Below are 13,428 nucleotides of genomic sequence, written 5' to 3'. Positions count from 1 at the left end.
ACAGCACAGAAACAGGCCTTTATACACAACTTTCCCTTGAAGCCCCATTCTATACGTCCCACCAGCACTCATTTCACCCATATCCCTCAAAACCTTTCCTATCCATGTGACTGTCCAAAAGTATTTTAAATGTTGTTATAGTACCTGGCCCAACTCCTCTGGCAGCTTATTCCATGTACCCACCACTTTTTTTTAAACAAAAATGCCATTTACAATACAAAACAATATAAACAAACCCACCACCACAATACAAGCAAAACAAATATTCTCAAATCACTATTCCTCTATCCATACTGAGGATACATTCCACCCCCCGCGGTGCACAATGGTCCCTGAAAACCCCCAGAGCGCCCATGGACAGCGTGTTCCACCACACTCTTTGTGAAAAGGTTGCTCCACAGGTTCCTATTAGATCTTTCCCTTCTCACATTGATTCCCCTACTCTGGGTAAAATAGTGTTTATAAACAAACTCACCAGCAGTGTCTGCTTGCTCTTTCTCAAACTTCCATTTATCCCGTAGTTTGCCTTACACATAGTCATACAGCGTGGAAACAGGTCCTTCAGCCCAACTTGCTCATGCAGAACAACATGCCTTGTCTACACTGGACCAACCTGCCTGTTTGGCCCATATCCTTCTAAACCTATCGTATCCATGTACCTGTCCAAATGTTTTTGAAATGTTATGATAGCACCTGCCTCAACTACCTCTGCCAGCAACTTGTTCCATATACCTACCATCCCTTAGGTTAAAAAAAAAAAGTTGCCCCTCAGGCTCCTATTAAATCTTTTCCCTCTCACCTTAAACCTAGATCCTCTGGATTTTGATTCCCCAATTCTGGGTTAAAGACTCTACATTCCTCCTATCTATTCCTCTCATGATTTTATGCTTCTCTATAAGATCACCCCTCATCCTCCAGAGCTCCAAGGAATAGAGTTCTAATCTACTCAACCTCTCACTATAGCTCAGGCCCTCGAATCCTGGCAATATCCACATAAAACTTCTGTGCACCTCTTCCAGCTTAACAACATCTTTCCTATAAAATAAAAAGATGACTAAAACTCAACACAACACTTTAAATGTGACCTCACCTATGTCATGTATGTCTTAGAAAATAAAAAGCTTTTCTTTCCCCATGCAATTATAGAACAGCATTACCTACAAGGGATTTGCTTTTCTTCAGTTATATTCACATGCATAATACTTGAATTTCAGTTAGAATGATATACGTGGTCAATACCTCTTTGGCAGGTTGTTTCTTCAGTTTCAAACTCACATGGAGGGTTATCTGGTGGAATGTAACCTAATGGCCATTGAATCTCTACATTGGGAATACGGTAAATCTGTTTTTTTATTCCCAGATAGTGAGCAACAACCTGAAAAATGCAAAGAAATTCTGTTTAATATACACTACTTGGCCTTAACTATTCTAATAACCATATAACAATTACAGCACGGAAACAGGCCATCTCGACTCTTCTAGTCCGTGCCGAACACTTACTCTCACCTAGTCCCATCTACCTGCACTCAGACCATAACCCTCCATTCCTTTCCCGTCCATATACCTATCCAATTTATTTTTAAATGATAAAATTGAACCTGCCTCCACCACTTCCACTGGAAGCTCATTCCACACAGCTACCACTCTCTGAGTAAAGAAGTTCCCCCTCATGTTACCCCTAAACTTTTGTCCCTTAATTCTCAAATCATGTCCTTTTGTTTGAAACTTCCCTACTCTTAATGGAAAAAGCTTATCCACGTCAACTCTGTCTATCCCTCTCATAATTTTAAAGATCTCTATCAAGTCCCCCCCTTAACCTTTTGTGCTCCAAAGAATAAAGACCTATCTTGTTCAACCTTTCTCTGTAACTTAGGTGCTGAAACCCAGGTAACATTCTAGTAAATCTCCTCTGTACTTTCTCTATTTTGTTGACGGCTTTCCTATAATTTGGCGACCAAAATTGTACACCATATTCCAGAATTGGCCTCACCAATGCCTTGTACAATTTTAACATTACATCCCAACTTCTAAACTCAATGCTCTGATTTATAAAGGCCAGCACACCAAAAGCTTTCTTTACCCCCTATCTACATGAGATTCCACCTTCAGGGAACTGTACACAGTTATTCCTGGATCCCTCTGTTCAACTGCCTTTCTTAATTCGTTACCATGTACGTCCTATTTTGATTTGTCCTGCCAAGATGTAGCACCTCACACTTATCAGCATTAAACTCCATCTGCCATCTTTCAGCCCACTCTTCCAAATGGCCTAAATCTCTCTGTAGACTTTGAAAATCGACTTCATTATCCACAACACCACCTATCTTAGTATCATCCGCATACTTACTAATCCAATTTACCACACCATCATCCAGATCATTGATGTATATGACAAACAACAGTGGACCCAACACAGATCCCTGAGGCACCCCACTAGTCACCGGCCTCCAACCTGACAACCAGTTATCCACCATTACTCTCTGGTATCTCCCATTCAAACACTGTTGAATCCATCTTACTACTCCACTATTAATACCCAACAATTGAACCTTCTTAACCAACCTTCCATGTGGAACCTTGTCAAAGGCCTTACTGAAGTCCATATAGACAACATCCACCGCTTTACCCTCATCAATTTCCCTAGTAACCTCTTCAGAAAATTCAAGAAGATTAGTCAAACATGACCTTCCAGGCACAAATCCATGTTGACTGTTCCTAATCAGACCCTGTTTATCCAGATGATTATATATATATATTACTAGACTAAGTGGGACCCTTTGGGTCCCATGTTCACACGGGAGGGCAGGTCCCCCGGTGCAATATCCCACCTCTCCAACAGTTCCAATATTGGTGGCCAGTGGGGGGGCTTTCTGGAGTGCTGGTATGGGTTCTTGGGGTGGCAGCTCAGTCCTTCAAGCCTGATCTGCTGGCAGCTAACTCACGGCTGGTGGGCTGGCAGTTGACTCATTACTATTCCTTGAAATTCCATTTCAAGCAGGGTGCAAGGCCACCAAATTCAAGTGCAGTTTCCAACCATTTCAGGCAACGTGCAAGGCAACCGAATTCAAGTGCAGTTTCATACCACTTCAAGGTGGATCCATGGCCACTAAATTCAAGTACAGTTTCACACCACTTTCAGCAGGGTGCAAGGCCACCAAATTCAGTGCAGTTTCATACCACTTCAAGCAAGATGCAAGGCCGCCAAATTCAAGTGCAGTTTCATTCCACTTCAAGCAGGGTCGAAGGCCACCAAATTCAAGTGCAGTTTCCAACCATTTCAGGCAACGTGCAAGGCAACCGAATTCAAGTGCAGTTTCATACCACTTCAAGGTGGATCCATGGCCACTAAATTCAAGTACAGTTTCACACCACTTTCAGCAGGGTGCAAGACCACCAAATTCAGTGCAGTTTCATACCACTTCAAGCAAGATGCAAGGCCGCCAAATTCAAGTGCAGTTTCATTCCACTTCAAGCAGGGTCGAAGGCCACCAAATTCAAATGCAGCTTCATACCATTTCATGCAGGGTGAAACCACCATAAAACCACACAAAACACCAAACTCACAGTTCAGTAGACATTCAGTGTGTTCAGTTGATTCACAGCTCAGACAGTGTCATGACCTCCCCCTCCCCCATCATGCAGAGACTGAGCCACACCCACACTTCCGGGTTTTATAACCCCTCCCCCTCCCACCGGAAAAGGTGTGGCTTTCAGGGCGTGATTGACAGGAGAGAGATTCTCAACGTTTTTTAAACACTAATAACACTTTTATTTTCATCGATGGGAAGAATTCTCTGCACCTGCTCAGCAGAGGGGGGACTGAGTAAGATGGCCAAAAACCACAGCCGTAAGTGGTAGCATTTTATCTTAAATCAATATACAATGCAAACAGGAAGTGTGCATTTGCAGTAGTGCCTTTTAACTTCAAGCCAAAGCACCCAAGCTGCCATTTGCAGTAAGTAGTGACTTTCAACTTCAAGCCAAAGCACCCAAGCCACCATTTGTAGTAAGTAGTGCCTTTCAATTTCAAGCAAAGCACCCAAGCCACCATTTGCAGTAAATAGTGCCTTTCAACTTCAAGCTAAAGCACCCAAGCCACCATATGCAGTAAGTAGTGCACTTCAACTTCAAGCTAAAGCACCCATGCCACCATTTGCAGTTAGTGCCTTTCAACTTCAAGCCAAAGCACCCAATCCATCATTTGCAGTAAGTAGTGCCTTTCAACTGCATTCAACCATATGCAGTAAGTAGTGCACTTCAACTTCAAGCTAAAGCACCCATGCCACCATTTGCAGTAAGTAGTGCCTTTCAACTTCAAGCCAAAGCACCCAAGCCACCATTTGCAGTAAGAAGTGCCTTTCAACTTCAAGCCAAATCACCCACCACCATTTGCAATAATTAGTGCCTTTCAACTTCAAGCCAAATCACCTGCAACATTTGCAGTAATTGGTGCCTTTCAACTTCAAGCCAAAGCGCCCAAGCCACCATGTGCAGTAAGTAGTGCCTTTCAACTTCAAGCAAATTACCCGCCACCATTTGCAGTAAGTAGTGCCTTTCAACTTCAAGCCAAAGCTCCCAGGACACTATTTGTAGTAAGTAGTGCCTTTCAACTTTAAATCAAAGCTCCCAAGCCACCATTTGCAGTAAGTAGTGCCTTTCAACTTCAAGCCAAAGCTCCCAAGACACCATTTGCTGTAAGTAGTGCCTTTCAACTTCAAGCCAAAGCACCCAAACAACTATTTGCAGGCAGTGCCTTTTTCCTTCAAACAAACCATATTTTCATTTTCAAACCACATTAAGGGTACTCACAGTGTAGACATTTGTTCAGTGTTATTCAGAGCTCAGAGAGACATGACCGTTGGCTTTATCCATCTTGCAGAGACTAAGTGAGGCACACCACTTCCTGGTTTTATAGTCCCTCCCCCTCCCTCCAGCAGCAGAAGGAATGGTGAATTTAAATAAACATTAATATCTCTCTGATTTTTCATCGATGGGAAAAATCCTCTGCACTCGTAAGGCGGAGAGGGGCTCTGAGCGAGGTGGCCACAAATGACGGCCGTAGGTGGCGGCGTTCTGTCGGAAATCGCAGCACAGTGGGCCAAAAGCGGTCAAGATCAGAGATTTAGTAATATAGATATCTAAGTATCCTTTCCATTAATTTGCCCACCACTGACGTCAAACTAACAGGTCTATAATTGCTCTTAGAACCCTTTTTAAACAATGGAACAGCATGTCAGTACTTCATCTTCTTTGATCCTCAGTTTCCATAGCTACTCTACTTGTTTCCCTTACCTCACATCATTCAATATCCTTCTCCTTGGTGAATACAGTAGAAAATAAATTGTTCAATATCTCCCCCATCTCTTTTGGCTCTGCAGATAACTGACCACTCTGACTCTCTAATGGACCAATTTTATCCCTCGTTATCCTTTTGCTATTAATATAGCTGTAGAAACCCTTTGGATTTACTTTCACCTTACTTGCCAAAGCAACCTCATATCTTCTTTTAGCTTTTCTAATTTCTTTCTCAAGATTCTTTTTACATTCTTTATACTCCTCAAGCACCTCATTTACTCCATGCTGCCTATAATTATTGTAGATCTCTCTCTTTTTCCAAACCAAGTGTCCAATTTCCCTTGAAAACCATGGCTCTTTCCAATTATTACTTTTTCCTTTCGACCGAACAGGGACATAAAGATTCTATACTCTTAAAATTTCACCTTTAAATGTCCTCCATTTCTCTGCTACATCCTTCCCATAAAACAAAATGTCCCAATTCACTCATTGTAAATCCTTTCGCATCTCTTCAAAGTTAGCCTTTCTCCAATCAAAAATCTCAACCCTTGGTCCATTTCTGACCTTCTCCATAATTATATTGAAACTAATGGTATTGTGATCACCGGACTCGAAGTGCTCCCCAACCCATACCTCCACCACCTGACTTGTCTCATTTAATGTAATCAAAATTTAAACAATTCTAGTCATGCATGATCTAAATCACAAGCTTATGTGTATGAACTTGCTTAAATATTCTCTCTTAAATAGTTCGTCAAGAATGTTTTATTGTCATAATGGGGAGAATGGTATTTGCAGAAATGTTTCCTATTCAGTGGAATTATTGAATGTTATACCATTGGTGATCCTGTCAACATTTGAGCCAGATTTGGTTAAGCAAATAAAACCTCAATTTGCAAATCAATACATTTCCCTGGAACGATCAGAAAGTGGGCACTGATGAAATTATTCTCATTCTACGAGTTACTGAAATGTTTCAGTCCAGTGCTGAGGACTAATGTAAATGCCGTAGGCAAAGCCATTTACTACCAATCAATGTGTTCCATATATCGTAGCAGCATTCATTGGGGTCCATTACCCATCTAAAACTAATTCTCCCTTCCTGGCCAGATTCCTTTGAAAGCCTTCCAAACATAAATCTGCATTGAAGTCAGTTTTGTGTCCTCAAGCAGATAAGAGGCGTACAGCATGGAATCTGGCCCTTGGACCCAACTTGTCTTTCCTGACCAAGATGCCCCATCTATGCCAGTTCCATTTGTTTACATTTGCCGTCTATCCCTCTCAACCTTTCCTGTCCCTGTACCTGTCCAAATGTCTCTTACATGCTAGTTTAGTACCAGCTTCAACTAGCTTTTTTGGCTACTCATTCCATATACCCACCACCATCTGAGTGAAAACATTGTTCCTCAGGTTCTTATTGAATCGTGCCCCTCTCACCATAAATCTATGTCCTCTGGTTCTGGAGTCCTTTACCTGCGAAAAGACTCTGCATTTGCCCTATCTATTCCCCTCTGTTATGCACTTCTATAAGATTACCCCACAGCCCTCTGTGCTCCACAGAACAGAGTACTCATATTCTTCAGATGCTCATGATATGTTGACAAAAATAAGTTGGCCACACATAACCCAGTGACACCACAGCTATAGATTATTTCCTTCGATCTGGACTATTTCCCCCTCCCAGTGACCACAAGGACTGCTGGGGTTTAAGGTAGCAGGTCCTCTCAGCCTTCTCTGCAGAAGGTAGGGAAGGTGATAAATTCCTGTCCTGCTGCGAGTGATGTCTACATCCTGCCTTAAATAAGAAAAATATATTCATAGAAAAATAAAAGACTCATTTTGATGGCATCAGACAGGAACTTGCATAGGTTGACTGGGAGAAACTGTTTGCATGGAAAGGAACATCTGGCAAAATGGATTGCTTTGAAAAGTGAGATCGGGAGAGTTTGGGGCTAACGTGTTCACGTTAGAGTGAAGAGCAAGAATGGGAGGACCAGAAAACCTTAGGTGATGTGGAATATTAGTTAGTAAAAAGGAGGCATACAGTATCCCAAGTGTAGGAAGCTAAGATTAAGTAATCTCTGATGTAGTATAGGATACAGGCGTACACTTAAAATATACTTGACATGTTCATGGATAGAAAAAGTTTAAAGGAAATTAAACAAGTGCAGACAAAAGGGAATAGTTCAGGAAAGCACCTTAATCAGCATGGATGAGTTGGACCAAAGGGCCTGTATATATCTGTATATTTATTATTCTAATCAGTCTATATGCTTGGAACTTGAATACTATTCTAGTGGACCACATTGATAGGTTTCCCACCATATTTGAAATGGATTTAATAATAAATGGAGTGGTCTCATTGGAAGCATGGACCAATAACAGAAGTACAACATTGTACTTTAGGATTCCAAATGCCCTCTTGTTTAACCAAGAGTCCCATTTGTATCAGGGAGTTGTTGAATTCTCCCTGTATAAAATTCTAGCTAATCATCTATATTACTAAAAGTCTGATCTTGACCGCTTTTGGCTTGCTGTGCTGTGATTTCCGAGAGAATGACGCTACCTACGGCTGTCATTTTTGGCCCCCTCGCTCAGAGACCCCTCCGCCTGCCTGGACTGGAGGATTTTTCCCATCGATGAAAAATCAGAGATATATTAATGTTTTTAAAAATGTTGCCATTCTCTCTGCTGCCTCTGCTGGTGGGAGGGGGGAGGGACTATAAAACCCGGAAGTGGTGTGCCTCACACAGTCTCTGCAAGATGGAGGAAGTGAGAGGTTCACATCTCTTTGAGCTCTGAATAACACTGAACACATGTCCACTCAACTGTGAGTGCCCTTAATGTGGTTTGAACATGAAATTATGGTTGGTTTGAAGTAAAAAGGCAGTACAAATGGTTGTTTCGGGGTTTTTTGAGTTGAAGTAAAAAGGCAGTGCAAATGGTTGTTTGGGGGGGGGGGGGGGTTTGGGTTGAAGTAAAAAGGCAGTGCAAATGGTTGTTTGGCTAAACTTGACAACTCTTGCACTACATGATTAGATGAACCTGAATTTGGTTGCCTTGCATCCTGCTTGAAGTGGTATGAAACTGCACTTGAATTTTGTGGCCTTGCACCCTGCTTGAAATGGTAGGAAAATGGTTTTGAATTTGGTGGCCTTGCACTCTGCTTGAAATGGAATTTCAAGGAATAGCCGTGAGTCAACTGCCAGCCCAACAGCCGTGAGTGAGCTGCCAGCACATTAGGCATGAGGGACTGAGCTGCCACCCCAAGAATCTATTTGGCTGACAATGTCCATACTAGCCCTCTGGGGATCAGTAGTCCCTGCAGCCAACAACACCCATACCAGCACTCCAGAAAGCCGCCCCCCCCCCCCACTGGCCACCTATATTGGAATTGGCAGAGAGGTGGAATATTGCATTGTGGGACCAACCCTCCCGTGTGAACATGGGACCCAACGGGACCCACTTAGTCTAGTTTTCTATATAATTTAGTGGGTTTTATACCTCGCACAAATCCAACAACATTACAAATAAACACACACATTGAAGAAAACATAAAAATACTGATGTAAGACTAACTTTATATTCTCCAGTTTTTGTGTTGACCATATTCCAGAGACTAAAGTCAATGTCTCTATCACCATTTTTATCAATGCTCACCAATCCATTGACACCTACGATTGAAAGACAAATTTTGAATGAAACATCAAAAGGTAACTCATAAATTCAAAACAGCAGACTTGCAAAAAGTTCTTAATATTGGAGAAAGTTAACATTTGAATGCAATGACATCCATTTAAATTTTAATTGTACCGATCTTCCAGTAATTACCAACATTTTCTTTTGGGTATCGAGCATGGATTTGAAAAGTGGCATGCATGCAATTCCTATGTTGTGATGTCCATTCTTACCTGGTTGGAAAATATTTTAACTTTGGTCACTCACTAAAAATCAACCAGTTAGAATAGCTCTTGAAGCTCAATCAGCATCCTGAACTAAAGCTTTTCCTTCATAGTTGCTGGATCAATATTCTGGAGCTCTCAACATTTCCATGTCGAAAAAGGACCACATGCGGGAAGTCAGGAAACTATGAGACAATATTTATTGGTGGATTTCATTTCATGAGCACGAATACCTCAGATGACTTGTTCTGGGCCTAACACGCAGATGTAATCTCGAAGAAGCCACAACGACACCTCTACTTGCTAAGAAGTTTTAAAAGATTTGGCAAGTTTTTGAATAATCTGACAAACTTCCACAATTGTACTGTAGAAAGCATCTGGACTGGTTGCATCATGGCCTGGTATGGCTATAGAGAGTAATGGACTACCCTAGTCCATCATGAGATCAACCTTCCCTTCCATTGAAATCATCTGCAAGAGGCACTGCCTCAAGAAGGTGGCATCCATCGCACTGCCAGCGAGGAAGTGGTACAGGGCCCTGAAGTCCCGCACCACCAGGTTCAGGAACAGACACTTTCCTACAATTATCATGTACTTAAATCTACCTGTGCAATCCTACAACTACCACAGCAACAGAACACTATGGCCCGCTTTATGCACTACTTTTGACTTTTTTTTTCAATTATGGTTTTGCAGTAATGTCTTGTTTTTTGCAGTCATCTTCTTTTAGAATTGTGTGTAATTTATGTATAATTTATGTATGATTTGTTTCTGTGTGCTTGACTGAGTTTATGTGCCTGTGATGCTGCTGCAAGCAAGATTTGTTATTGTAGCTGTATCTCACCATACCTGTACATATGGCAGTAAACATGACCTTGTTCATCTCAGAACTAATTGCCAGAACCACCAAATGCTGAATTAGTCAACTGTGTCCACTGCCAGTGAATGAATTAAAAAGGCTCACTATTTATTTCTACTAGCCTTATACATTTAATCCTCAGGTTTGTGCAGGTGTAATTATTTTGGACTAAAATCATGGCTGATTCCGGTCAACATTAATTAGAGATCACATTAGAATCCAAAATGAATAAACCACACATTAAAAGTAGAGGGCTAGCCATTGGGTGCTTGTTGATTGGAATAGACTCGCTGAGCCAAAGAGTTCTAATGTCCTAGGGCAATTTTTTGGGCAACTGCTAGCGACTGTCATAGTCGTAGCAGGTCGCCAAAAAAACGGCGACAACCTACGTCATCCTGGGGACAACTTACGACAGCACCTATATCAGGAGAAGTCAAGCTAAGCTCATTGGCGTCAGACCCACTGTTGCCAAAAAATTATCAACATTTTTTTTGCGCGACTGAGGAGACTACTCCCGGCGAACATGTGGCGACAAACTAGTCACCGGTAGTTGCCAAAAAAAAATCACCAAAGTGCGACAGGCCCATTAATCTAACCGCATGCATGAACCCTGCACAAAAGCAGTATTTCCACAACTATTTTTATTATTGAAGTGCAATTATTCATAAAAGTGGAGTCTGCCACTTTCTCCCTCATTTTTTTATAACCCCCATTGTGAGGTCTTTTTACTCCTCCTAATTGAATTTTAAGCCCCATTTCACACTTTTTTCTTACCACTTTATTTCTCCATTATTTTTGTTTACCTATTCTGAATAGTTGGCTACCTAGTCTCAGTTTAATGCTTATTTCAAGTCTATTACAAGAGGCTATTTCCTGTGTGCTTTTATTTTAAATGGCCTGTTCCTCAATTATTATTCTTTTAAAATGCCTACCCATGATTTGCTTTTTAAATGGCCCTACTTTGTGAGTACAAACCAGTTTGCCTTTATCCATGGTGGTTTAAAGGCTTATTTTTCTTTCATTCTTTAACCCTTTTTCTCATTCCTTCTCAAAAAACTTACATCTTTTCAATTTTATTTGCCAATTACGTTTGTCATTTATTGTTAATCCTCCACACCAAAACCTTTTCTAACCAATTCTGCCTACATAGTTCCCCATCACTGAATTCTCAGGCATACTCTGATGCATAGGGCAGCACAGTGGCACAGCATTAGAGTTGCTTCCTTACATTGCCAGAGATCCTGACTACAGGTGCTGTCTGTACGGAGTTTGTACGTTCTCCCCGTGACTGCGTGGGAGCCCCCAGGTGCTCTGGTTCCCTCCCACATTCCAAAGACATACAGGTTCAAAGGGTAAATGTGTTGGAAGGAACTGCAGATGCTGGTTTAAATCGAAGATAGACACAAAATGCTGGAGTAACTCAGCAGGACACCTTCGCTCAGTCCGCCTAAACCTACCTGATCTCCCGATTGCTAAACAATTTAACTTCCACCCCTATTCCCTCACTGACCTTACTGTCCTGGGCCTCCTCCATTGCCGGAGATTGGCCCAGCGCAAATTGGAGGAACAGCACCTCATATTTCGCTTGCGCAGCTTACACACCAGCGATATGAATATTGACTTCTCTATCTTCAAGTAACCCTTGCTTTCCCTCTCTCTCCAACCCCTCCCCCTTCCCAGTTCTCCGACCAGTCTTACTGTTTCCGACTTCATTTTGTCTCTGTGTGTGTTGTTACCTTCTCCTAACTAACAATGATCTATTCTACATTTTCTTTGATCTCCATTCTATTTGTCCTGTCTTCACACCTTAGACTTCCTTATCTACGTACCTCCCACTCCCTTGACATCAGTCTGAAGAAGGGTCTCGACCTGAAACATCACCCATTCCTTCTCTCCAGAGATGCTGCCTATCCCGCTGAATTACTCCAGCATTTTGTGCCGAGGTTTGTAAGGCAATTGGCTTTGGTTGTAAATTGTCCCAAGTATGTTAGTTAGTGTACAGGGATCGCTGGTCGGCGTGGACTCGGTGGGCTGACCACTGCACGGATCAGAGCTTTAGGTGATACAGGTGCTTGAGGGCTACAGGAATGGTGTAGGTAATGGAACTGAATAGATTGCTCTCCAACAAAGGTGATATGGACTCATTGGGTTAAATCATCTCATCCTGCCCCACAACAATTCTATGATACTATGCATTACGAACAGCAATGACAATGAATCAGTGCCAAAATTGAAAGGAAACTGCAACAAACTCAGGCAGCTATTAGTGCATTAATTATTTAATGAACCTGTGCCCCGCCTCCCCCATCATGTAAGTCATGGAGCAATGGGAACTAGAAATTTAAAAATAAACATGTGGAAAACAACAAATTAAATGTAGAGAAATGATTTCACTACACGGCAGGTACACAAAAAGTCAGTAAATAAACACAGTAAGTAGTTACAGTGGGGTGGAGCTCAAAGATTCAATGTATGGTACGATGCTGAGAAGTGACAGCGGGATATAATATAGTGGGATCATGAAGACTGAGATTGTATACTGGAAACAACTAATTTAGCACCTGGCATGATAGTTTGGGCTTGGTGCCAAAGGCTCAGATTCACTGTCAAACTTCGATGTTTTGCATGTGGTGTTTGCACATACTTACTGTGGCCACTGTGGGCTTGTTCAGAGTACATTGGTACATTTCAAAGCCATGCTAATAGATTAATTGGCTGCTACAATGTATCTCTAGTGCCATTGAGTAGCAGGAGAATCAGTGCGAAGTCCGGCACAATATGATAGAGAAAAGATTGCAGAGAAATAAGTAAAGAAATAGAAGAGAAATGGAAAAAGAAGTAAAGAAATAACTAAAGGATAGAGCATAGACTGGATGGACTGAATGTTCTTGGAAGAGGCCATAAAGTAAACTAAGAGGAAATAAAGAAAGGTAGAAACAAAGAACTGCAGACACAAAATGCTAAAATAACGCAGCAGGTCAGACAGCATCTCTGGAGAAAAAGGATGGGTGATGTTTCTGATCGGAACTCTTCTTCAGACTGTGACTCAGTCTTAGTCTTTAGTCTGAAGAAGGGTCACAACCTGAAACAGATACTCCCTGACCCACTCAGTTACGCCAGCACTTTGTGTCTTTCTTCGAAGGAAATAAAGACAAGGTAGCTTAGGCTCTCCTTTACCAGGAGTGGATAAACAAACCAGATAATTTATGAGAATGGTGTTGATCAAAATTTGGCGTATTTGACAGATTAAATAGAAAATACTAAAGAATCGTACCCTGGAGTTTATTGCATCAAACTTGATAAACACAGAGGGAAATAATTGGGCCAAATCACAGTGGCAGCAAGTAGTACATAAATGGCATAATTTTGAAA

General features: G+C 41.7%; 1 protein-coding gene across 2 annotated transcripts in view; it reads right to left on the bottom strand.

Moving 5' to 3' along the window:
• The window catches only part of npr2 (natriuretic peptide receptor 2), a 173,620-nt gene that overhangs the window by 103,826 nt on the left and 56,366 nt on the right, over positions 1-13,428 (bottom strand). For both annotated transcript variants that reach the window (XM_033031408.1, XM_033031400.1), the window contains 2 exons: positions 8,875-8,969; positions 1,240-1,375 (listed from right to left, as the gene is read on the bottom strand). In XM_033031408.1, coding sequence (XP_032887299.1) covers positions 1,240-1,375; positions 8,875-8,969 — 231 coding nt within the window. The remainder of the gene's footprint in view (positions 1-1,239; positions 1,376-8,874; positions 8,970-13,428) is intronic.

This window comes from Amblyraja radiata, chromosome 1 (genome assembly GCF_010909765.2).
Source record: "Amblyraja radiata isolate CabotCenter1 chromosome 1, sAmbRad1.1.pri, whole genome shotgun sequence".
Classification (NCBI taxonomy): domain Eukaryota; kingdom Metazoa; phylum Chordata; class Chondrichthyes; order Rajiformes; family Rajidae; genus Amblyraja; species Amblyraja radiata.
The sequence above is the reverse complement of the archived record's forward strand: the minus strand, read 5'-3'. Positions and strand labels throughout refer to the sequence as shown.